This window comes from Brachyistius frenatus, unplaced genomic scaffold (assembly GCF_029030835.1).
Source record: "Brachyistius frenatus isolate BFR_SWC_R1_liver_20210118 unplaced genomic scaffold, ASM2903083v1 Contig_87, whole genome shotgun sequence".
In the NCBI taxonomy this organism is placed as follows: Eukaryota; Metazoa; Chordata; class Actinopteri; family Embiotocidae; genus Brachyistius; species Brachyistius frenatus.
Genome location: NW_027210686.1, coordinates 5,802 through 28,946, shown reverse-complemented (window position 1 = coordinate 28,946; position 23,145 = coordinate 5,802). Strand labels below are relative to the sequence as shown.

The following is a 23,145-nucleotide window of genomic DNA, read 5'->3' as shown; positions in this document are numbered from 1 at the left end:
ACAGAGAACGGTTTGTAATTAGAAATAATCTCTTTTGTTTAGAGACAGTGAAGTTGAAGTCGATCACAGAGGAAACAGACACCAGTTTCATTAAAGGCTCTACAACTTTTCCAAAACACCACAGACGCTTGTCTTTTTTTTTTTTTTGCCATCTTTACACACATTTTCTGGATCTTTGGCTCATTTTTATCAAAACTGTAAACAAAACCACAAACACAAAATGCAACGCTCTACAAATCTTCATCATCAAACTAACATGCACCATCTTATGAATAGATCTTTCTACCAACAACACACTGATGTGCTCAACACAAAACAATACAATGAATAGCTGTCAGTTTAAAAGATTAACACTGACAACGCATAAGGAACCTCCTTATGCGTTGTCAGTGTTAATCTTTTACAACTGCTCCAATAATGTATAAATACTTCCATCCATCCATCCATTATCTATACCCACTTTATCCTGAATGGGGGGGGGGCTATCCCAGCTCACATTGGGTGAAGGCGGGGTTCACCTGGACACGTCACCAGTCCATCACAGGGACCCATAGAGACAGATGGAAACAAAGGCCATTTGTGAATGGTGTGCCTCAGGGACATTTGTAGAACCACCAGTTAACCTGAGGTTCATGTTTCTGGATGGTGGGAGGAAGCCGGAGAACCGAGAGAACCCACGCAGGCACATGGAGAACATGGAGACTCACACAGGAAGGCCCGGATTCAAACCCGGAACCTTTTTGCTGAGGTGACCATGCTAACCGCTGCACCACTGTGACACCTTGTATAAATACTTGAATATATATATATATAAAATGCAAAAAAAACAATACAGTAACAAAAACATTTTTATTGTAAAAGGCAGAATTTTGGAACATGTAACACTTCATATCCCCAACAGCGGAAAAACTAGGAAAAATATTCAAGGTAAAGTTAAAAAAATAATAATAATAATAATAATAACAAAAATTAACAGTGCTACATTTATTTAAATATGATAAACACAAAAAGACAAAAACAAATACAAAATGTAAGAAAAATAAATTAGTCTGAATCCTGGATGATATTTGGGTCGAGACACAGCAGCTCATCTACTGTAGTGATGTTGTAATCAGGCTGTCCAGGGACATCCACCATGGAGGCCCCGCCTCCCTTCGTTCAACCAGCGGGAAGAATATAAACCTGCAATATTACAGCAGCAGCTACCTCTGTAGAGCAGTCAATGTGGTGAAGCACAATACAGCTGACCTCATAATGTGCTGATACAGTGCTGATACGATAGTAAATCCACAGTATAGAACTTACTTCTCCATATTTGCATCGCTGTCACCTTGTAGAGCTTTTTCATCTGGATTGTGCTGTGACACACTGTTTAATGTCGAGAGACCTTGTGAATGTTATTGAATGCTGTGTGGTCTGAAATTGTGTAGTTGTGGATAGTCTGTTGGCATTGTTTACCACCACCATGTTCCTACTAGTGGTCCCCTGCTGTGGTACAACCAATGTCCTCCACCATGGCCTGATCCAAAAATACTCCATGATTGATTACAGTAATCGAAGTCAATATTTTTTATGAAATTACATTACTGTGACATTTACCAAAACCCAGGAAGTAACAAAGGCAGTCTGTCAGACTGCAGCATCCTACAGCATACACACATATCGACCAGTAGCACTGTGTAGATAGTAGGGGTGACACGGTTTGGTTTCCTGGTCACGGTTCATGTCCGCATTGTTTGGCTCATTGATGCTATGACAAGAAACAGAAACAAATATATATGTATTAGGAAAGAACAAATCTCCCAGCAATCACTCAGTGAAATATCCAGCAGTATGATGTCTGTCTGCTGCATATGGGAGCATTACAGATTGAGAACAGTCGGTTCTCAATCATCCTGTTGTGACTGGGTTCGCGCACTGTGCAACACGTGATGCTTATTGTAACAGCAATACTTCCATAAATAAATAAACCATTGAAGAGGATATCACCCAAGTGTCTCCTTTGACAGTCTAAAGAGGAGAAAGTCAGGTAGGAGAGAGCATCTCCTTCTCTCCACAGCTGTTAACCAGCCTCTCTGCACAGATTCAGACACGACAAAATCCACAAGCATCAAGGGTGTTTATAGCAAAATATATGCATCCCGATACAATCGTGGAGGATGTAGGATTTCAGGATATGACAAAGTGCTGAAGTCGTGTTATTATTAACATCCAACAGTATAAACTTCTGGCAGTATGATAACCGTCTCAGAAAATAACAGGGTAAACAGTATTTCACAATTTATTAAAGACCTAACTTAAATTTTAAACTTGAAGTATGTTTCAAACGTCTCCCATTTAAAAATAAATGAAAAGAATTCATGTTAAGGCAGGATTTACTGTTGCAGTTGGTTGAGCTGGAGCTCTTTCAAACAATTTTGGATCCAACTGCCACTAATGGTTATTTTTATTATGGATTAATCTACTATTTACTTTCCCCATTAATTAGCTGATGCTGTCTGTACCATCGAGTGTTTATAAAAGTGAACGTAGCTTTCAGGTCTGATTAGTGAGGCCACACATTCCTCAACAGGAAGGGTCTTCTTGAGGCTGTCTGTATCCATCTACATGAAGGTAGTTTTGTGTCTTTTATATGCAAACATAAAAAACTGTTCTGAGGGAAAAATTTGTGGCAATGCAATCAAAAATCAAGTTTGTATGTAAAAATATATGAACCGAGAATAAAGTTCATAAAACACTTTCATAATTTACAGAATGCAGTCGTAAAAAGAGGAAAATCAAGTTGAACCCGTTTTCTTTAAAATGATCATCAGTCAATGCACCCTACCTGCAGAGAATCTCACTTTATTCTTTTTCACTTTGTTATTCTACTTTCTCTGCTTTTTAAATGTTCACTGGATAACATCGCCAGATAAATGTTTAAAAATGAAAATGAAAATTTTTATATGCAAAGTTGCAGAAAATAGAGGTTGGTCCTCCAGTGCAGAGGTTGAAGTCTTATCTCCAGAGTTTAATACTGACGTCCGCCAAAGTAGAGGACTGAGACTGAAGGAGTAAAAAAAAAAAAGAAGTTTCTCTTAAAGACAGGATTTTTCATTTTACAGCAAGAGGAAGAGGATATATATGTACCATATAAAACAGTAGGAAAAGTCATCCCCACCACCACGGAGCAGGAAGTGGTGTGAGGACACTTAAGCTGAAGGTCTGGCAGTAGCACACTTAAGAATCTGGTCCAAAAGAGGATGTGATGACTTTTGATATTTTTCCACTCACACTTGCATCACCAGATGGCAGCTCATTCAGAGTGGAGGTCTCTGGTATGAACTGCTGTTCTGTTTATTTGGAAGGAAGTCCCAGTGTGGGAGAGAATACTGACATGACTCAGAGCACTTGGAGGGGCCACAGTTAGCCAACAAAAGTTACAGTTCTGTATTCCCGTTTCAGATTGACGTTATCGCCTCAAATTTTAAGAATCTCAGCTTTTTTTACGATCATATTTATATTTATTCATCTTAATTTGAAATCATTTTGGCATTGTCTATTACATTATCCATAAATATGGGCCATTCATGCATTAAAAAGGTTTGAATCAGTCAGCAGGTCACTTTGAATTTTACTTTCTCTTCAATGATTGTTTACACAACGATGATTTTTTTTTTACAAGCTCCATTTGCAGCTGATCCCCATCAGACTGCAGGACTGTCACCTGACCTGTCTTTGACCTCTAACAGGAAACCTGTTGCCGGGGGACCAGATCTTGGAGGTGAATGGGGACAGTCTAGTAGGAGTTACGAGTGAAAGGTAAGCTAGTGATGTCTTACTGCTCTCATGTTTGTTTGAACCCAATGATTGACTGAGGAGATGCTGTACCAACATTGGAAATATGTTTTTGTGTGTTTGTTTCAGAGCTGTGGATATCCTGAGAGCAGCTTCTGCAACCAATCACATGCGCCTTCTCATAGCCAGAGATGAGGAAGCAAAGTAAGCAGATGCCTATGAATACAACACTGTACATTCATACGGTAGCATGCTGGTTGTTAAACTGTTTCTATTTTACTTCAAAAATTCCTATTCTTCTAAGCCACTGCACAAAATGTTATACATTCATATTTCAACATTTAAAGTACTTATTCTTACCTAAGCATTATTAGAAAATGCATAGTTTTGTCATTATTCAGCTTGAATCTTTTCCATTAACTACAACTGTTGATCTAAATTTCACTCATTTTTTGCATCTTGTTTGTTTGTGTTGTGAAACAAAGTTGAAACCCAAACCAGGACAGTAGTTCACATCCAGACAGACGTCTGTGGTTGAGGTCAAACACTTTGGTTCCTGTTATGGGAAAGATGGTGATTTTGGTTAAATGCCGATAAAAGGCTCAATGTGGGCCTTTTATGTATTAAAACAAACCACCATCTTTTGCTGTTTCAAATTACACGAGCCAAAACATTATCATTATTAACATTATTATGGATTATCTCATAACATCAGTGTATGTCAAAGCTGAGGAGGATATATTTGTCCCTCACAATGGACGTGGGACAAATGGGCAGCTTTAAAGGTGACTGGATTAAAGCATCTTTAGCACACCCAGGCTTGAGGCTCCTGGTCAACAGTGCTCATTTCCCACCAACTGTAGTGTAAGTAGAGACAGACATGATAAAGGATGATGGTGGAAGATGTCTGAACCCACTGCAGCTCCAACTCCCAGATTACAGCACTTAAAGGATCTGCTGTTAATATCCAGGTGTCAGATACCTCAAGCATTCACAGGAAGTAAAGCTGAGGGTCGGGGGTGCAGCTGCCCCCCCCCCTTCCCTAGTGACAGCTTCCGTTTACTGCACCAAACTCAGATTTGAGTTTCATTTCTGTCTTTCATATGTTCTTACAACATAAAGAATTACGGCATTGCTTTCATAGCCTTGTGATGCGATGAACTTCTGATGCACACGTGTGCTCCAGTGTTCCCAATTTTCTAACTTTGTCACAAGATTTAGTGACTTTTCAAACCCCTTTAACAACTTTTTTTCAAATAGGCACCTAATTTAGAGACTTCTTGGAAAAACCTCAGCTACTTTCCATAAAATAATGCCCAGCTGGCGTCCTGTTCAGGGTCCGACCTTATTCACCCAAAATTAGCCTGGATAGGCTGCAGCCTCACCATGAACCAGGGCAGGTTAACACATGGATGGATGGATGGATGGATGGATGGATGGATGGATGGATGGATGGATGGATGGATGGATGGATGGATGGATGGATGGATGGATGGATGGATGGATGGATGGATGGGAAGATGAATGACTGGATGGATGGATGGATGGATGGATGGATGGATGGATGGATGGATGGATGGATGGATGGATGGATGGATGGATGGATGGATGGGAAGATGAATGACTGGATGGATGGATGGATGGATGGATGGATGGATGGATGGATGGATGGATGGATGGATGGATGGATGGATGGATGGATGGATGGATGGATGGATGGATGGATGGATGGATGGATGGGAAGATGAATGACTGGATGGATGGATGGATGGATGGATGGATGGATGGATGGATGGATGGATGGATGGATGGATGGATGGATGGATGGATGGATGGATGGATGGGAAGATGAATGGATGGATGGATGGATGGATGGATGGATGGATGGATGGATGGATGGATGGATGGATGGATGGATGGATGGGATGATGTATGTCTGGATGGATGGATGGATGGATGGATGGATGGATGGATGGATGGATGGATGGATGGATGGATGGATGGATGGATGGATGGATGGATGGATGGATGGATGGATGGATGGATGGATGGATGGGAAGATGAATGACTGGATGGATGGATGGATGGATGGATGGATGGATGGATGGATGGATGGATGGATGGATGGATGGATGGATGGATGGGAAGATGAATGACTGGATGGATGGATGGATGGATGGATGGATGGATGGATGGATGGATGGATGGATGGATGGATGGATGGATGAATGACTGGATGGATGGATGATGAATGACTGGATGGATGGATGGATGGATGGATGGATGGATGGATGGATGGATGGATGGATGGATGATGGATGGAAGTTTTTAAAATAGATGTATGGTGGTTTTGTCGGACGACGTCGTGGTTGTAACGTGAATTTCAGCAGTGAACAGCAGCTTGGAAGCGGCTGCTAGTTTTTGGAAGTGTTCTCTGAAGGCAACTTCAGAGTTGCAACTTTTGAGTTTCTTGAAGATCGTCCGAAAGACTTCAGGGTCAAGATATCTTGTAGGTCACTCGACTTTGATTTTCCCCGTAGTCTGAATAGTGCTGATGAGGCAGGACTAGATCAAAACTAACTGATTAAATCAGCAAGGATCTGTTGGTTGATATAATTTCATGTTTACAGATTTTTGTTGATTTAATATGTAGTGTGAACACCAAACAAACCAGCACCATAAAAACCCAACAGTACTGACATTATCCGTGGTAAAGGTTGGTAGTATTAGTGCTAAACCATCTTTTTAATCTGACCACAACCAGTTTGAGTGAAAACAAGGTCAGTGCCAGCTGTCAGCATCACAGACCTGATCTTCCCTGCACTGCAGACAACATGATTCCTGACGACATGTTGGACAGACAGGAGATGATTTGCATATAAAACTGTTGCGCATGAACGTGTCAGCCCTGATCTTTTCTAAACAGAAGAAATTGTAATGCTCTGCCAGTATATCCTCAGTGAAGAGAGCGTGACACAGGCCGGATTTACACCTCAGCTGCATATCATTAATTAGAAGTCAGTGACAGTATTAATGATGTGACTGTGGATTTACAGATAGGATGTGTAGAAGGAGCCTACATAATTGTTCTGTGTGTTGGTGTGTAGCTTGGCTGTAGTGCCTCTCCACCACCACCACCACCACCACCACCGCTTTGTGTTACATGCAGAAGAGTGACAACAGACTCGGGAGGGGAGAGAGCTTAACCTCGGGCTGTGCTCCTGACGAGATGAGCCCTGTGTATTAATCTCTGCTCTGCTTTAACCACCCTGCAGTGCAGAGCAAAGGGGATGGACGGGGGCAGAGCGGTAGGGGGGGGTGGATTATGCCTGTCGGTCTGTCTGCACGCCCAACTCATTCGCTCTGCTCCTTCTAAAAGAATGTCAAAACTAGCTTAGCACTTTGGATATTCTTACCAGTAGGGAGAGCCTAAGAAAATCTTATATTTCAATAAGATCACCACTTAACAGTGTTAATAATAACCTCAGCATGAACTATAATTAAAAGCATATTTAAGACCCAAATGAGAGCCACAACAAAGTTTGGAGGCTTTGTAGAAACAGCAAGATGAAATAATGCTTTTATTAGCTCATCAAAAATGTACATCTGCTAAAATGTATTTTTTTGCTACCAGTGTTTGGGAATGCTAAATTAGATACTTTCTTCTTCTACACATAATGCGTTAAATTCTACAGCTCTCTTCTCTGCTAATTTTAAGAGACTTTTATGTGTTAAATTTACATTAAACATAAACAAGTCTTTGCAAAACAGTCCTCATTTGCTCTGGAGGCACATGAGTGACATAATAAGGTTCCTAAAGGACGACACTGATGCAGGCAGATACATTCAGACATAAATGTTCAGTTTACTTGCAAAATAGCGTAAAGCCGGGCAGACTAAAAAGAAGGCAGGACAACTCGCAGAAGGAGGGCAATGGTCCAAACAGACAGGACATCAGTACTAAACTAGTCTGAGCATGAATGCTACGTCTGCTTCTGCAATCTGCTTGTATCATTGAGTTTTTATTCATGTTTATCATTTTGTAGATATTTTGCACTCACACACTCCTTGAGCCCTGAGCGACACACAGCTGAGTCTGAGACTTACGGATCAGCTCTTATATTAACGACACATCTGGCCATTAGGACAGATGACTTTTACTGTTAGACTTAGAGACATAGCTGCCTAATGTGGTACTTAGAAAAACACAGATCATCATTAAGATCCTGACCAGCAATACTGGGAGATAATGAGATAATTAGTGAAGATGCAGCTGTGCTAGCCTTAAAGATCATCCACACAAATCAGAGACTGTAGGTGAAACACATCATCGTTCCTGCTGCTATGATGACTACTGCTGGTTAATCAACATGAAAAAGATCCTGCACCGTTTTATTGGCTACTCACTCATCAAACAAAGAAAATGTTGTTGTTTTTTCCTCTCATATATGTAATATTATTTCTCCACAAAATATAATTTACTTTTATATTCTATATTATTAAGTTTGTGTGTTCAAAATGCCCCATTGTTTTTAAGTTGATGCCAGAGGAGCGAAACCGTATTTCACAGACACGTGAAATAGCATTAAAGAATCCACTAAATGCACAAACAACTGAAATGGTGGAAGGAGAAATGAGTCGACACTGCCAGTGCATAAAGTAGAGACATGCATCAGAGTCAGAGCATCGTGATCTAAAGAATGAGCGTGACAGTTTATTAACACTGCTTCAGTGTTCATTCAGTTTGTCCTGCTGGTGGCACCTTCAGCCTCATCATCTCTTTATGCTGGTTATGAAAGAAGAGCAGCCTGAGGTCGTCTTTTCTGCTCTTCAAGAACAACCTTGTTTCCCACAAAGCCAACGTGACCGCTTAGAAATGCCAAATTTAAATCATCTTCCACAGGGGATACTGTATTGTGGTGTTGTATGATGATAATAATAGCCAGTTATATTCTGTTGTGTGATGAAACTGAGAACGACTTTTTTATTGAAATATGTCAAAGAATGAATAATTTTATCTGAGGGATGATGAATTTATGTTCATCAAGATGTTGATTTTCACTTATTATATTTTTCAGTGCATTTAAGGGATGTAGAAATATTGGTTTTATGTCAACAGAAATTTCTAGTTTAAAAGTACAATTAATAGATATTTTCAGTTCTGATCACGTGAAGCAGTTCAACTTTATCTTCTGAGTTTTACTATCTAAACAGTTTGTGTTATCATGTCAGAAAAGCATGTTCTTTATTTGACTTAAATTTGTCACAAAAATAATACACATTACATCTGGAAAGTAGAAATAGCAAAAAATGGTGTTATAAATGTAATGGAAGTGTGACACAAGATTTTACCATTAAAAATGACCATCAGTTGTCATCACAGTCCTGGTCTGCACAAGACCATGATAACATCAAAGGCTTAAATGTGTGACATGCAGATAAACCAAACAGTAGATGTTCTGAAAATATTCAATCCATTCAGTCATCTCTAATCTGTTCGTGGCTCTCGGACCAGCTCTCACACCAACGCTGTTCTTAGCATTTGTCTTCTTGTCTCTCTTGAAAAGGAGAGAATTTGCTGAGCTGCTGGAAAAATATGGATCCAATGGTAGCACAGGATCAACACGCAACTCTCCCATCCAGCAAGGTAGGTAAATCCCCGCTTAGCCCTTCGTGTGGTGCATTTCCCTTCTCAAGTTGCAGTATAATAAACATTTGCATTAGCAGATCTTGTACAGATGTTGCTGCAAAGAAGCTTCAAATTCTAAAACCTGGATTTTACAAGTACAGTAGCTCTGACCCAGAGATCTGATTGGTCAACGGAACATTTGGAACAAATCATCATGACATCACATCCTGCTCATCACTAGAAATATCCCTAGACCTTCTCAATGGCAATATATCATTGGAATTGAATTTCATATAATATGTAATATAATGTAGTTTCTACTTGTTATAGTTCTACTAAATGACCCATTTGGTGAAGTCGGGTCTCTTTTGGTCCTTTTTGGTCGCTCCGAGCACCCGTACCGTAACACCACGGTTAGTCCACACTTGCAGTCCTAGAGGAGGCTAGCTGGACCAGTTTGGTTTGAACACATGACACGGAGCTAAAATGTTAAAAAGACATGAGTCCATGAGTATCGTTTTTCAGCAGAACAACCAGAATGAGCGAGCTGAGCAGTTTTGTGTTTCTACGTACTGTATTTATTCAGTTTCAGAAACTAGCTCTACAAAGCAATAAAACGGACTAGAAATCTTCTCTGTTGCTAGGTGGTTGCTAAGGGTCGACTACTTCCTGGAGTAGTAAATATTACATACGTTACATAAGAGTTAACATGACTGATTGTTTTCCGGTTCTTAGTCATACCCCGTCTGTTGCCATGGAAACTGAGATTGCACTAACAAAAAGTTTTATATTTTGAGAGTGAATTGCCCCACAATATGAATACATTTAGATTTTGTGTTTTATGTAACTTGTATAATCACAATATTCCACACAAGGGTGTGATTTAACGTAATTATTGGCACGGCAGTGACGTGGTCAGGACTGTAATATTGCCTCATGCTACACACATCTTCAGCCCAACAGCAAAGAAGGTTTCTACAATCACCACAGTTCCAAGATGGACACCTAAGATTATCTGAACAAACGTGAAATACAGTCACAATCTCTCCTTCTGTTAGTTGTGGCGTTGAATACAAAAGTGTTTTTACAGAATATCATGATGTCACAGTGAAGGTGGCCTTTGAATTTTTAGATATGATGTAATGGGAGTTATGGCCCCAAACGTGTTTTATGAGGTCACCGTAAGCTTCACTTTCGAGCATCAAAATGTAATCAGTTTACCCTTGAGTCCAAGTGACGTTTGTGACAAATTTTGGAGAATTCCCACAAAACATTCCTGAGATTTTTGTTCTTGAGAATGAAACTGACAGATGGACAACTTGAAAACGTAACGCCTTCGGCCACGACTGTCACAAAAGCATAAAAATGGAAGAAACCTAAGGATAGCAACAGTGGACGATCCCTCTTCAGGACAGACAGACATGCAATAGATGCTGCACATACAGAATAGACCAATATATTAAATAAGTTATATGAATAGTAAAAATGACAAAGTTGTGGGTATATAAATATTCATCCGGCATGACGTGAAGTGACTTCCAAATAACCTTTCTATATTTGACAGAGTACTTAGCCTAAAGGGTGGATGCAGTCAGTCAGCCTTTAAAAATGGTCTATGACAAATGCAGTTGTCCATTATATAATTGCCAACATCTGTTTCAGTTGGGAAGGAGGTAGCCAGCTGGTCCAGATTTGTTAAAACAGGGCTGTAGCACAGTGTTGATACATCAGGATTCAACTGATTATGGGATAGCTGAAGTATAGTGTGTTGCATTATGGTAAACACTCAACTGGCTGGATGAGTATCTGTGGATAGTGTTTAAAAATGTAATTTAAAGCCCTTTTTCCTCTGCTGGAACTACTCCACTCGACTCTGTAGGTCCCAGGTACTGCAGAAAGTACCCCCCCCCCCGACGCCGTGTAATTACTATAGCAACGCCGACTGGAGCCGCAGCAAACTGATGAGAACTTCATTTTAGTATGTCTGAAATGAAATATGTAAAGTTCATTCCCTGCATGACTCCTTGTAGAACAAACATCATGTTTGCTTCCTGCTGTGGTGGAGAATCCCTCACCGGGCCAGAGTGGCCGTCTCCTGCTCAACACTTAGCAGTCCTCTTCATCAACACGTCCTCTGAGTCTGATGCAACGTAGGTTTACTAACGATCAAACCGTTTTAAATGAACCGAGTGGTCTTGCGAGATCAACTGCAGTAAAACTGCCACGCTCTCCCTTTTAACTCATTTCAGGTCTAATTTTTTGGTATGGACTTCCTCCAGGGTGTCCACATCTGCTGTCGCATGTTTAACATGAGTCCTGTTCACTATACAGTGAACCCTCGTTTTTCGCGGGGGTTACGTTCCAAATAGAGACCGTGATAGGCGAAATCCGTGAAGTAGTAACCTTTATTTTTTTTACAATTATTATACAATGAAATACTCCATAATACATTGAAACCAAAGAACAAAACCTTTTTACAAGCCCAAGCATTTGTTTAACAAATAAAAGTACTGTATAAATGTTTTTTTTTTACAAATAACTACTGTACTGTAAAATAATAATTTGAATCATCAATACGAACTGAAGGCTTCAAATTGCTGAGATCGGCACCGCCCCACTGCGACCCGAGTCATTGGATTAGAACGGGAGAAAATGAAAAATGATTATGAAAAAAAATACAAAGTACAGTCGGACAAATAGTGACTCGTGTATTTCACTGCTCTTCTGACTGAGCCGCTGCATCCTGACTCCGCTCTGCAGCGGTTCTTTCTTCTAAAGCCGGCGGTGCAGGTGTGGTTTTTCGAGAGAAGAACATAGTTATCGGTAGTTGTTGTCGCTCTTTTTTCTTCTGGGCAAAAAGATTCTTATAAACCGACATGCCACCATCGATTATGTTTGAGAACTGTAATGAATATTAAACCGCAACGTTATTGACAAACAGGTAGAGAAGAAGCGGAGAGACTGTTTAGCCAATCAGAATGCAGAACACAATGCACGATGCAAATCCGTGAAGCAGCGAGACCGTGAAAGGTGAACCGCGTTATAGCGAGGGTTCACTGTATTTGAAACGGCTTGTCTTCCTCATCAGCTGCTTCCCTATGGCTCTCGTGCAGTGTCTTACACATTTCTAATTATGATTTTCCAATCATCTGGCTGCTGTCGGTGTACTAAAACATCAAACATTCCTCTCATCCAGTCTCAAGACTGCCACCTGAAATTCAGTCTAACATGCAGTTCGAGTTTTCTGCTGTCTAAGGCAGAGTCGTGATTGACAGACGGCCTACCTATTCTCAGTTCATACACTTTGTATTCTGATGTTAAATAAATCAGTAGTCAAACTACGTATACTAAAAAAAAGATTCAGTCACCAACAAAGGAAGAACAGGTGAGCACAAACACTGAAATGATGACATCATCTGCAGGTGTCTGAGGTGTTATGCCTCTTTTGTTGTTTTGGCAGCAAAGTACAGGTTAAATAAGTCTTTGCTCTGTCTCACTCTCCTTTTTGCCAATTCAAAGGAGGCCGCTACCTGGACAGCACATCATCTGGTTCCTCATCCCGCTCCCAGAGTCCTTTGTTGTTGAGCCCAGCAGGCTCTCAGAACATGTACAACAGCAGTGGGTCCATGCTGCGATCCCTCAGGTTTGTAGCTTAAATAGGACTGTGGGTTTAAAGCTGTCTCATAAGTATTTACAAACAAAGTGTCAAGTTATGTAACTCTTTAAAAAATGCTTAAGCAATCCTTTTCAGATTTTTGCACTGCGCTGCTTCACACAAAATTCACAAATACAGGGAAGACCAGTGGATTTTCAGTAGATGTACCAAAGCTCTGACAGCCGTCACTGGTTGCCTGCTTCTGAAGGAAAGGGTTGGTTGCAGAAGGACTCGCTTTTCTTTCATTCCAAAAATGTATTGGTTTATGTATCTTTGTCCTCCCAGTCACCCAGGTGAAGGAGTGATTCAACTCATTTCTGTAGCACGATCCAGCAGTTTTGGCATCACCATCGGAGGAGGCTCCAACAAGCCAGACGGCCCCGCTGTGTTCATTCAGGAGGTGCTCTCCGGAGGCGACTGTCACCGGGTAAGAAATGAAGGAAACAACCTGGAATACACGGCGTCAAATTAAACCCCAAAACTGCTGACAGAAGAAAAGATGATCTGAGTCATACCAGGATGTTTTAATTATGTCAGTAAACAAAACAAGTAACAATGAAAGTCTGAATAATTGGACAGACCACAGTCTTCTCTAAATGTAGAACTGTCAGTGAACGCTTGCCTCCATAAAACCAGCACAAATTCTTCCGGACTGTTGTTGATGAGCGTTCGTCATTTCTGACTGAACCTCTGTTGGTTTTGGTAGTAAAAGTTTCAGTTTCAGGAAAAATCATGTTTTTTTTTTTTTTTTTCAAATAATATCCAAATCAGATGGATCTCTTGAGCCTACATTGGGTCACGGCTAAAAAAAAAAAAAAAAAAGGTCCTCCAGCATGACATTGTTAACTGGGAAACCTGATGCCTTCAGCTCAGTGTGCTCCCTGGATCCCTTGAGCCATCACGAAGGGACCACAGAGATCAAACGTGACTGAGATGGATGCAGTGCAGCAGTGAGGGACTCCTATAGGTGAGAATGAAGCTAACACAATGGTACAAGGTGGGCAGAGACAGAGGGAGAGTAAGAAGGAATGAAAGACTGCATGCGTCGACCACTGCAGCTTTGGCCTCAGATTAGTGTTAAATACTGCTGAGTCATGCTCAGGTCAAAGGCTGCTGACATTGTTTCTGACCAGCTGTCTAAACCAATAACACGTAGTACCGTATGTATGTTCAACCAAAGTTCATTCAAACATCCCGCAGCCTGTTACATTAAACATGTATCTCAAACAGATAGTACTTATTTGGTCAATGATTAAATTAAGTTTAAATGAAATCTTACATTTCAATAACAACGTGGAATGAAAATGACCGTAGATGAACTGTACTTGATAAAAGGCATGTCTAACTGAAATTCAGTACCTGAAAGTTACTGAGACAGTAACTCAAAGTAATGTTACTGAAAGTTATTTCAACTCTAAAGTAACATTAACTGATAGTAATGTTATCAAAAAGTTACCTGAAAATAACTAACTTTAACTTGAAGTAGCAAAAACAGGAAGTAATGCAGCAACATTAGCTGAACGTCTCTTTAACTTGGTTAGCATAAAATAAGAATTACTGAGTACTTAATGAATAAAATAAATGTCTATAAGCTAAAGTAATGTTAACTAAGTGTCACCTTAGTGTTAGTAAATCTTTTGCTTTTCATAGTTTGATCCAGCTGGGGTTTTTCTCTTTTTTTTTTTTTTTCCCTACTTCTTCATAAAACCTTTCCTCATGTGTAGTCTTCAGTTTCTTACTGTTGTCATGGTAACTAGCATCATAGAGTAATTATTTCAGCAATAATGTGTAAGCAGTGGACTGCGTTGTGTTGAAGGACACATTGTGAACATGTGGAGGAGGAGGTCCGTTTATTTGGAGCAGCGTCTGGTGACAACACATCAAAACAGAATAAAACCTTCCTTTCAGGAAGGAGAGGAAACAGGGTCCCAATGAGTCTAATCTGGCAGACCACCACAGAAGAAGAACTCAAATAGGAGGGGCTTTGAAACTAACTGTTTTTTAGAGGCGGAAGACCGATTTTTGTGTAATTACAATGACCTGGTTACACTTGCATGAGGAAAATTATTATGAAACCATCTGCCAAAACCTAATAGAATACAATACCATTTACACAAGTTTAATGTGCATTCATAACAGCCTTATTATACCTTCTATAAAATATATTTTATTTATATAAGCCCCTCCAAATACATGACTGGTAGTTTGGGCTTCAGTTGTTCTCCCTTAATGCTTTGACTTTTGCATTAGTTTAACTACTAAACTATAGTAACACCAAGCAGTTGGTCACAATGACAATCTCAACTCAAGGTCTACTTACCTGTATGTCACATGGTCTTCATCAGCTGATCATGCCATAGTACTCCAAAGGGTTCAACCCCTTCTAATTCTGTACAGTAAGTAATACTATCAATATCCCAATACATCACATTACAAATGACCAAAACACCCTTCTTGTTCTTTCTAAACACAAAACATATATTGTATTCTGAAGTATCACCTTGACTCCCTGAAATGACAAAAGATAACAAATACAGTCCTGTGACTTCATGCTGCTGAATATTGCGGGATTCATGCTTGACTGAACAATGTTAAACACTGCTTGGATATTCTTTGCATTTGTGTTTCACTGTCAGAGTCCCACAACAGACACACAACACCAAGTCTGAAGGTCGGTCAGTGAGCTAAGAGACTACAGTCATAAAATTCTACAATTACACACACACACACACACACACACACACACACACACACACACACACACACACACACACACACACACACACACACACACACACAACCACTGGTTACACACACACACACACACACACACACACACACACACACACACACACACACACACACACACACTGTTTACACACACACACACACACACACACACACACACACACACACACACACACACACACACACACACATACATATACACACACATACATTTACACTTGCTAGCATAATCAGTTTGTTGCTTGTTTTGTTGTTTTTGTGGAACCTGTTATCCTCCAGAACAGCTTATTGTCCCCAGACTGTGATGGAAGCCTGTAAAGGTTGAAGAGTACGACAGGAAATGTTCTGTATATCTCGACAGGAAGCTTCTCGTAAACATGATAGATGAGCTCTGCTCTATCGCCACGGTGGCGGAAATATTTAGTCATTTATTTGTGCTTGACAGAAACAAGACAACAATTGCTGGACAGGGCAACCTCCCAACTTCCCAACCTCCCAACCTCCCAACTTCCCAACTTCCCAACCTCCCAACCTCGCAATCTCCCGACCTCCCAACCTCCCAACCTTGCAATCTCCTGACCTCCCAACCTCCCAAGCTCCCAACCTCCCAACCTCCCAACTTCCCAACCTCGCAACCTCCCAACCTCCCAACCTCCCAACCTCGCAATCTCCCGACCTCCCAACCTCCCAATCTCCTGACCTCCCAACCTCCCAACCTCGCAATCTCCCGACCTCCCAAGCTCCCAAGCTCCCAAGCTCCCAACCTCCCAACCTCGCAATCTCCCGACCTCCCAAGCTCCCAACCTCCCAACCTCCCAACCTCCCAACCTCGCAATCTCCCGACCTCCCAAGCTCCCAAGCTCCCAACCTCCCAACCTCGCAATCTCCCGACCTCCCAAGCTCCCAACCTCCCAACCTCGCAACTTCCCAACCTCCCAACTTCCCAACCTCCCAACTTCCCAACCTCCCAACCTCGCAACCTCCCAACCTTATATGACAAGGAAGGACGGAGGAGCATGAAGGGGGAGACAGTGAATGCAGTAATCTGCACTTGTGTTTGTATGCTTGAAGGAAGCAGATGTTTCTTGTTGCAAATGAGCTGCAAGGTTTTACATCATTGGGATTTGAGATAGCAGTGAGTGACCACCTGAGGCTGAGCAGCACAGACTGCCTCAAGCTAGCTGTGCCTTAAGTTTCAGTTTAAATATGATCTCTGTAGAAAGTTCTCTGTGCAGCAGCAAGTGACTTATGGTACAAGATGTAAAGGGCTTTTAGGAGTGTTGTAACATTTTGCTGCAACTAAAGGTAGAATTTTGGTGTGTGCTATAGCTGTTATCCTTTTGCTCTCCAACATGTAACAATCAAAAATTCATAGGTACACCATTCATAGGTATGCCAAAAGTTCCCCTAAACATAAAAACATAATGTTAATTATTCAACGTCATACTGAGGGAACAGAAGGGAAGGTTGTGACCATTTTTCATATTTAGTCAGATACTGAATTGGCAACACTAATCTTGAGCTCTTTAATCTGTGTTTAACTAAACCCAACAAATGCAGTCACGCTCAGACAAAGGTGGTTATCAATTCACTAACGAAGTCCAGTGTTGCAGCTACCTAATGCAGGAAAGAGCTGGCAAAAAAAAATCCCAGATGAGTAAATGTTCACTGCTCCAAAAAATAAAGGGAACACTTAAACAACACATCCTAGATCTCAATGAATGAAATATTCCAGTTAAAATCTTGATTCATTACATAGTGGAATGTGTTGAGAACAAAATAACATAAGAATGATCAATGGAAATCAGAATCATTATCCATGGAGGTCTGGATTCAGAATCATACTCCAAATAAAAGTGTAAAAATCAGATCACAGGCTGATCCAACTTCTGTGGAGATTCCTGAAGACAAGTCCAAATGAGTCTCAGTAGTGTGTGTGTCCTCCACGTGCCTGTATCACTCCCTACAACGCCTGGGCATGCTCCTGATGAGACCACGGATGTTCTCCTGAGGGATCTCCTCCCAGACCCGGATCAAAGCATCGGTCCACTCCCGGACAGTCTGCGGTGGACGTGGCGTCGGCGGACGGAACGAGACGCGATGTCCCGGATGTGCTGGATTGGATTCGGGTCTGGGGAACGGGCGGGCCGGTCCGGAGCGTCGACGCCTTCATCGTGCAGGAACTGCTGACGCACTCCAGCCACATGAGGCCGAGCATTGTCCTGCATCAGAAGAACCCAGGACCCGCTGCACCAGCAGATGGTCTTCAACGGGTCTGAGGATCTCATCCCGGGACCTAATGGCAGTCAGGGTACCTCTGGCTAGCACACAGAGGGCTGCGCTGCCCTCCGAAGAAACGCCTCCCCAGACCGTCGCTGACCCGCCGCCGAACCGGTCCCGCTGGAGGATGTTGCAGGCAGCAGAACGTTCTCCACGGCGTCTCCAGACTCCGTCACGTCTGTCACATGTGCTCAGTGGGAACCTGCTCTCGTCCGTGAAGACCGCAGGGCGCCGACGGAGAAGCTGCCGATCTCGGTGTTCTCCGGTAAAGTCCGGTCGCCCCGCACGGTGTCGGGCTGTGAGCACAGACCCCACTTGTGGACGTCGGGCCCTCGTACCGCCCTCATGGAGTCTGTTTCTGACAGTTTGAGCAGAAACATGCACATTAGTGGCCTGCTGGAGGTCATTTTGTAGGGCTCTGGCAGCGCTCCTCATGCTCCTCCTTGCACAAAGGAGCAGATAGCGGTCCCGCTGCCGGGTTGTTGTCCTCCTACGGCCCCCTCCACGTCTCCTGGTGGACCGGCCCGTCTCCCGGTATGTCCTCCGTCCTCTTGACACTGTGCTGACAGACACAGCAAACCTTCTTGCCACAGCGTACATTGATGTGCCCTCCTGGATGAGCTGCACTACCTGAACAACTTCTGTGGGTTGGAGACACCTCATGCTCCCTCTAGTGGTGAGGACACTGGCAAAATGCAAAAGGGACCAACGATCATCCAGAAAGGACGAGGACAGAGAAACGGTCTGTGGTCACCACCTGCAGAACCGTTCCTTTATAGGGTTGTCTTGATAATTGCCTCATTTCCACCTGTTTGTTCCATTTGTACAACAGCAGGTGAAACTGATCCTCAATCAGTGTTGATCCAAACTGGACAGCTTGATTTCACAGAAGTGGGATTGATTGGAGTTACATTGAGTTGTTTAAGTGGTCCCTTTATTTTTTGGAGCAGTGTACATGTTGAAAGGCTTATAATATTACTGCCTTCTTATTTCCTTATTACTGCACAAGTACATCTGACTATAATTACATTCCACTAAATTAATATGTTGCTCATATAGCATGTAGTCTTCAGAATCAGATGTATTTGCTAAATAAGTTATCAGTTACAAATAATTTATTTAAGGAATTTAAATTCCGAATAAAATCCAAAGCTAAAAAGTCAGAGAAAAATCCAGTAGTAAGAAAAATATAAATAACATTTTATAAATAGAATTTCATGGTATATAAAATTGCGCAACACTGCAGATGTACACAGTATAAGTAGTATTATGTAATGTGCAATGTAATACTACAAAAATAACAACTAATAGCATTAATGTAATGGTCCATATTAGCTGTGATGATTTTATAGGTGTGACTGTAGATTTTAATTATGTGTATTCTTATGGCATGTATGACTTTTTTAGCCTTATTCAAAACAGACTGCGGAGCCAACAAGAGTTAAATAGAGAAACATAACTCAAAGCAAGAGATAGGCTTACTTTCATATCTTATAATTGGACTACAAGCTGTAGTGCTTCAATCAGTCTCTGTTGCAGGACAATATCAGCAAAGAAAAGCACCATGAAATGTAATCTATATATCTCTCTTATAAAATCATCAAAGAAAGCCAAAGAGGTTTGTTGGCTCTGCACATTCTCTCTCCTAAGAAACCCTCTCACTATCCTCGCAGCATGTGCCACGGGTCGTGTACCATTGGTGAAGCCATTTTCCAAAACAACTGATTGGTCAGTTGGTGTGTGTTATGTTGAAGATGACCTGGTTAGGTTTGCTAACCCATGGATGTGTCCTGGTAAGAAGTGGACTCAAATAAAGAGTAAATCTGAAGTTACTTCGCTGCCGAGTACAGGCCCCCCGGTGAGTCACCGTAACATCTCAAACCCTCAACTGTCAATCAGTCATCCAGGCCAAAATCTGTACAAGCATTTCCAAATAATGATATATAATCTGGAACATGTATGATAAACACACAAGCCAGTTCAGGCACTTCAAACTGTTTTGCTTTTTTAGCTTGTAAAACTGTAAATTGTAATTTTTCTTTATTTCATCTTTTACATTTTTTTCCGTCACTGTTTGACTAAGCCTTGAATCAACATGTTTGGCAGACCGTCGTTGTTGTGTTTGTTGTTACCATCCTTGTCATGATGAGATGACACATCTGCCTGACTGATCAGCAGCACTGCACCATCAAACCATAAAACCTGCAATCAGTTGCAGAAACTCATCCAGATATCAGACAAATGGTGAAAACCAAAAGCTGAAGACGCAACAGTGGTCACTTGTTGTGTTTAAGTTTCTGCAGTGGATGAAGGCTGATAGTGACCACACTTGAAGAGGTGCTGAGATCCTTTGCAGTAGCTCATACATTCATTGCTAGTGAGCTAGACATGAATTAAAAAGATGTAGAAATCCTATTTAACAGCATAACCCAACAAAGGAAATAAGGGCAGTTGTGTTTCAGAGCTCAGTCTGACCTGTACTCTGTCTCTGTTGAGCAGGATGGACGTCTGAGACCTGGAGATCAGCTCATCGCCATCAACAAGGAGTCCATGATAGGAGTCACCCATGAAGAGGCCAAAAGCATGTTAAACAAAGTCAAATTCAGGTGAGTGGTGTTGTGTAACTCAAAGTGAGTAAATCCTCTGTATAAACAGTAAGAACTGTACTGGGAGAAGTAGTCTATCAACCAATTCAGAGTTTTCATCTATAACAACCAAAAACTGGAGCTGATAAAAATCTGACCTCCATCTTCAAAGTACTGCAGCAATAAATCGCTGCCAACTCTCCTGGTACACTTTGAATGTTGCTTGGAACGAACGGGAATTCTTCAAGCCCATAAAGCGCCATCTTTCAGGGTCGGAAACAGAGACCCTTTAGCTTGAATTTCATTTTTGGGATCAGAAAGAAATGGCGGAGCATTAAATCCAAGGAGGCGCATGGAGCTGTGGTAGTGTTGCTTTTTCAACATGCTGTGAGCGTTTCACGCTGGAGACCCGTGTTACGGTATTTTCCTGAATATTTTCCCTCAGCTTCAGAAATGACCCCGAGGTACAAATTCTTGGTGCGTAACCGCTGCAAATGTAACAGAGAACTCCCAGCGATCCTGAGCTGACGGACCTTCTTCAGTCTTGGACCGTCATACTCTAAAATAAAGTCTGACTCTAAATCTAAACATCTCGCCGAGCTCCTTGTTTCACTGCTGTCGGCTTTTTGAAGCATGTCAGGGTCTCCGTTGCTGATTTTCTGAGTTTGCCACAAACTTGCATGTGCGCTCTCGGCTCAAGTTTCAGGTCCAGGATAAAATCACAAACATGCGTGTACCATTGGTGTTACTCTGGTTCTGATGTTAATCAAGCGACTTGACTTGTAATACTTCCAAAGGAAAGTTAACTGCTCCACGTGCATCCCTGAGCAGGGCTCTGAGCGTGAACTACAGGAACAGTCTCTGGGCTTTAAGAAGATGCTGTAGCGTAACCTCGTTTTTGTATCCTAAATAAACATCACGGGAATGTCTTTGTGTTTGTTGGTGTGTTTCTCCAGCCAGGACAGTGTCGTGGAGATAGCCTTCATCCCTGGTAAAGGACTGTTTCCAAGCAGCACATCTCTCCCCAACGGAGTGCAGCGAGCCGCGGCCAACAACTACAACTCTGGACGCTTAAAAGTCCACATCAGGTCACCTGAGGTCAGCGCCACGTCACTGCTCTGTCAGTGGATTCCCACAATACACTGCATTTTATTTAAACTGCAAGCAGCAAGTAGGAGAGAGAAGGAGCAGACACATTTAAGTGACAGAAAATTTATTTGTCTTTGGTTTCTAAAACACATTTAAGGCTCCTGCAGCTTGTACACTGCAGCAATAAATTCATTCTCACCTTCATTTTGTTTTTGTTATCCATAGAATATTGATGTGCGCTGAAGTAATAACTAACTTACAAACTTTTAGTGAAGTTTGAGATGAATAATTCATTGATAAACTTTTGCAAAATGTTTCAATAATTTTGAATTTTTAATGCAATTTTAATAAACTCAAAGTGAAGAAAATGTTCTTTAATAATTATTTGTTCCTTAAATAAAATGGTTCTTCCTGAATTTCAAAATTGAATTGCGAAATGAAAAATAAATGGAATTATTCATATGCAAAACATTTTCTTTTACTTCGAGTTCTCTGACACATTATTTGAATTAACATTTAATTAATCATAGCAGCACATTGTTTCTATAGCTCAGTCGAACTGATTTAAAATTATTCTACATTCTCCAGATTCAGCCGTCAGCTGTTTTCTTCTGTTACTGCTGTTTAATGTTCTCTATTAGCAGGCTATGACTAGTTCAAAGTTTCTCATTATTCTCTTGTGTCTTTTATTTAACATGTTTGAATAGCAAATCAACAGTGGCTATTGTCTCTTGGTTGTCATCAGTATAACATCCATTTGTTTTTAATTATTTCTGTTTTCTAAAATCACGTATGTATTTTTTGCAGATCTGTGCAGAGGAGCCAGCCCCAGTGTCCTCACCATCTCCTGACATCTGCCCTCCAGATATTCATATTTCAGGTAGAACATCTCTGCACATACTCTGTGTTCTTCTGCCTTTGTTCTTTATGTACAGAGCAGTGCAGGCAGCAGTGAGTACTTGGTTTACATTGAGTTTGATGTTGGTTGTACAAAGAGCCTTTCACCTGACAGAGGCTTATCTTATTCATATTAAACATGCAGCTTTATGTAACTTTAAAGGATAAGTCTGTTAATAGTATGTTTTTCTTACTTAAGACCTGAATCAACAATGAATGCATCTTACTAACAAGTACTGTGTGTGTATCAAAGCCCGATTGACCTTATTTCTCTGAGCCGTAGAGCTCCATTGTCATCCAAAACCATTAAAAACACACCAGTGAGCCACCATGTTGGACTGAAAAGAGTCCCCAACAAATGCATCCTTTCCTCTTGTTCGAGTAACGTTTGGTAAAAACTACAGTAACCAGAGGACGTATTCATAAACATTCTTAGAGCTCCAAACTTATCCCAAAGATTTCTAGCAAAGAGTCTGAGTTTAGGA

General features: G+C 41.3%; 1 protein-coding gene across 1 annotated transcript in view; it reads left to right on the top strand.

Annotated features, from left to right (window-relative positions):
* Positions 1-22,865, top strand: part of LOC138627552 (disks large homolog 2) — a 72,645-nt gene extending 49,780 nt beyond the window's left edge. The window contains exons 4-12 of the mRNA XM_069709965.1: positions 3,732-3,801; positions 3,907-3,981; positions 9,345-9,424; positions 12,926-13,049; positions 13,347-13,488; positions 20,589-20,695; positions 21,631-21,772; positions 22,571-22,714; positions 22,860-22,865. Coding sequence (XP_069566066.1) covers positions 3,732-3,801; positions 3,907-3,981; positions 9,345-9,424; positions 12,926-13,049; positions 13,347-13,488; positions 20,589-20,695; positions 21,631-21,772; positions 22,571-22,714; positions 22,860-22,865 — 890 coding nt within the window. The remainder of the gene's footprint in view (positions 1-3,731; positions 3,802-3,906; positions 3,982-9,344; positions 9,425-12,925; positions 13,050-13,346; positions 13,489-20,588; positions 20,696-21,630; positions 21,773-22,570; positions 22,715-22,859) is intronic.
* The last annotated feature ends 280 nt before the right edge of the window (positions 22,866-23,145 follow it).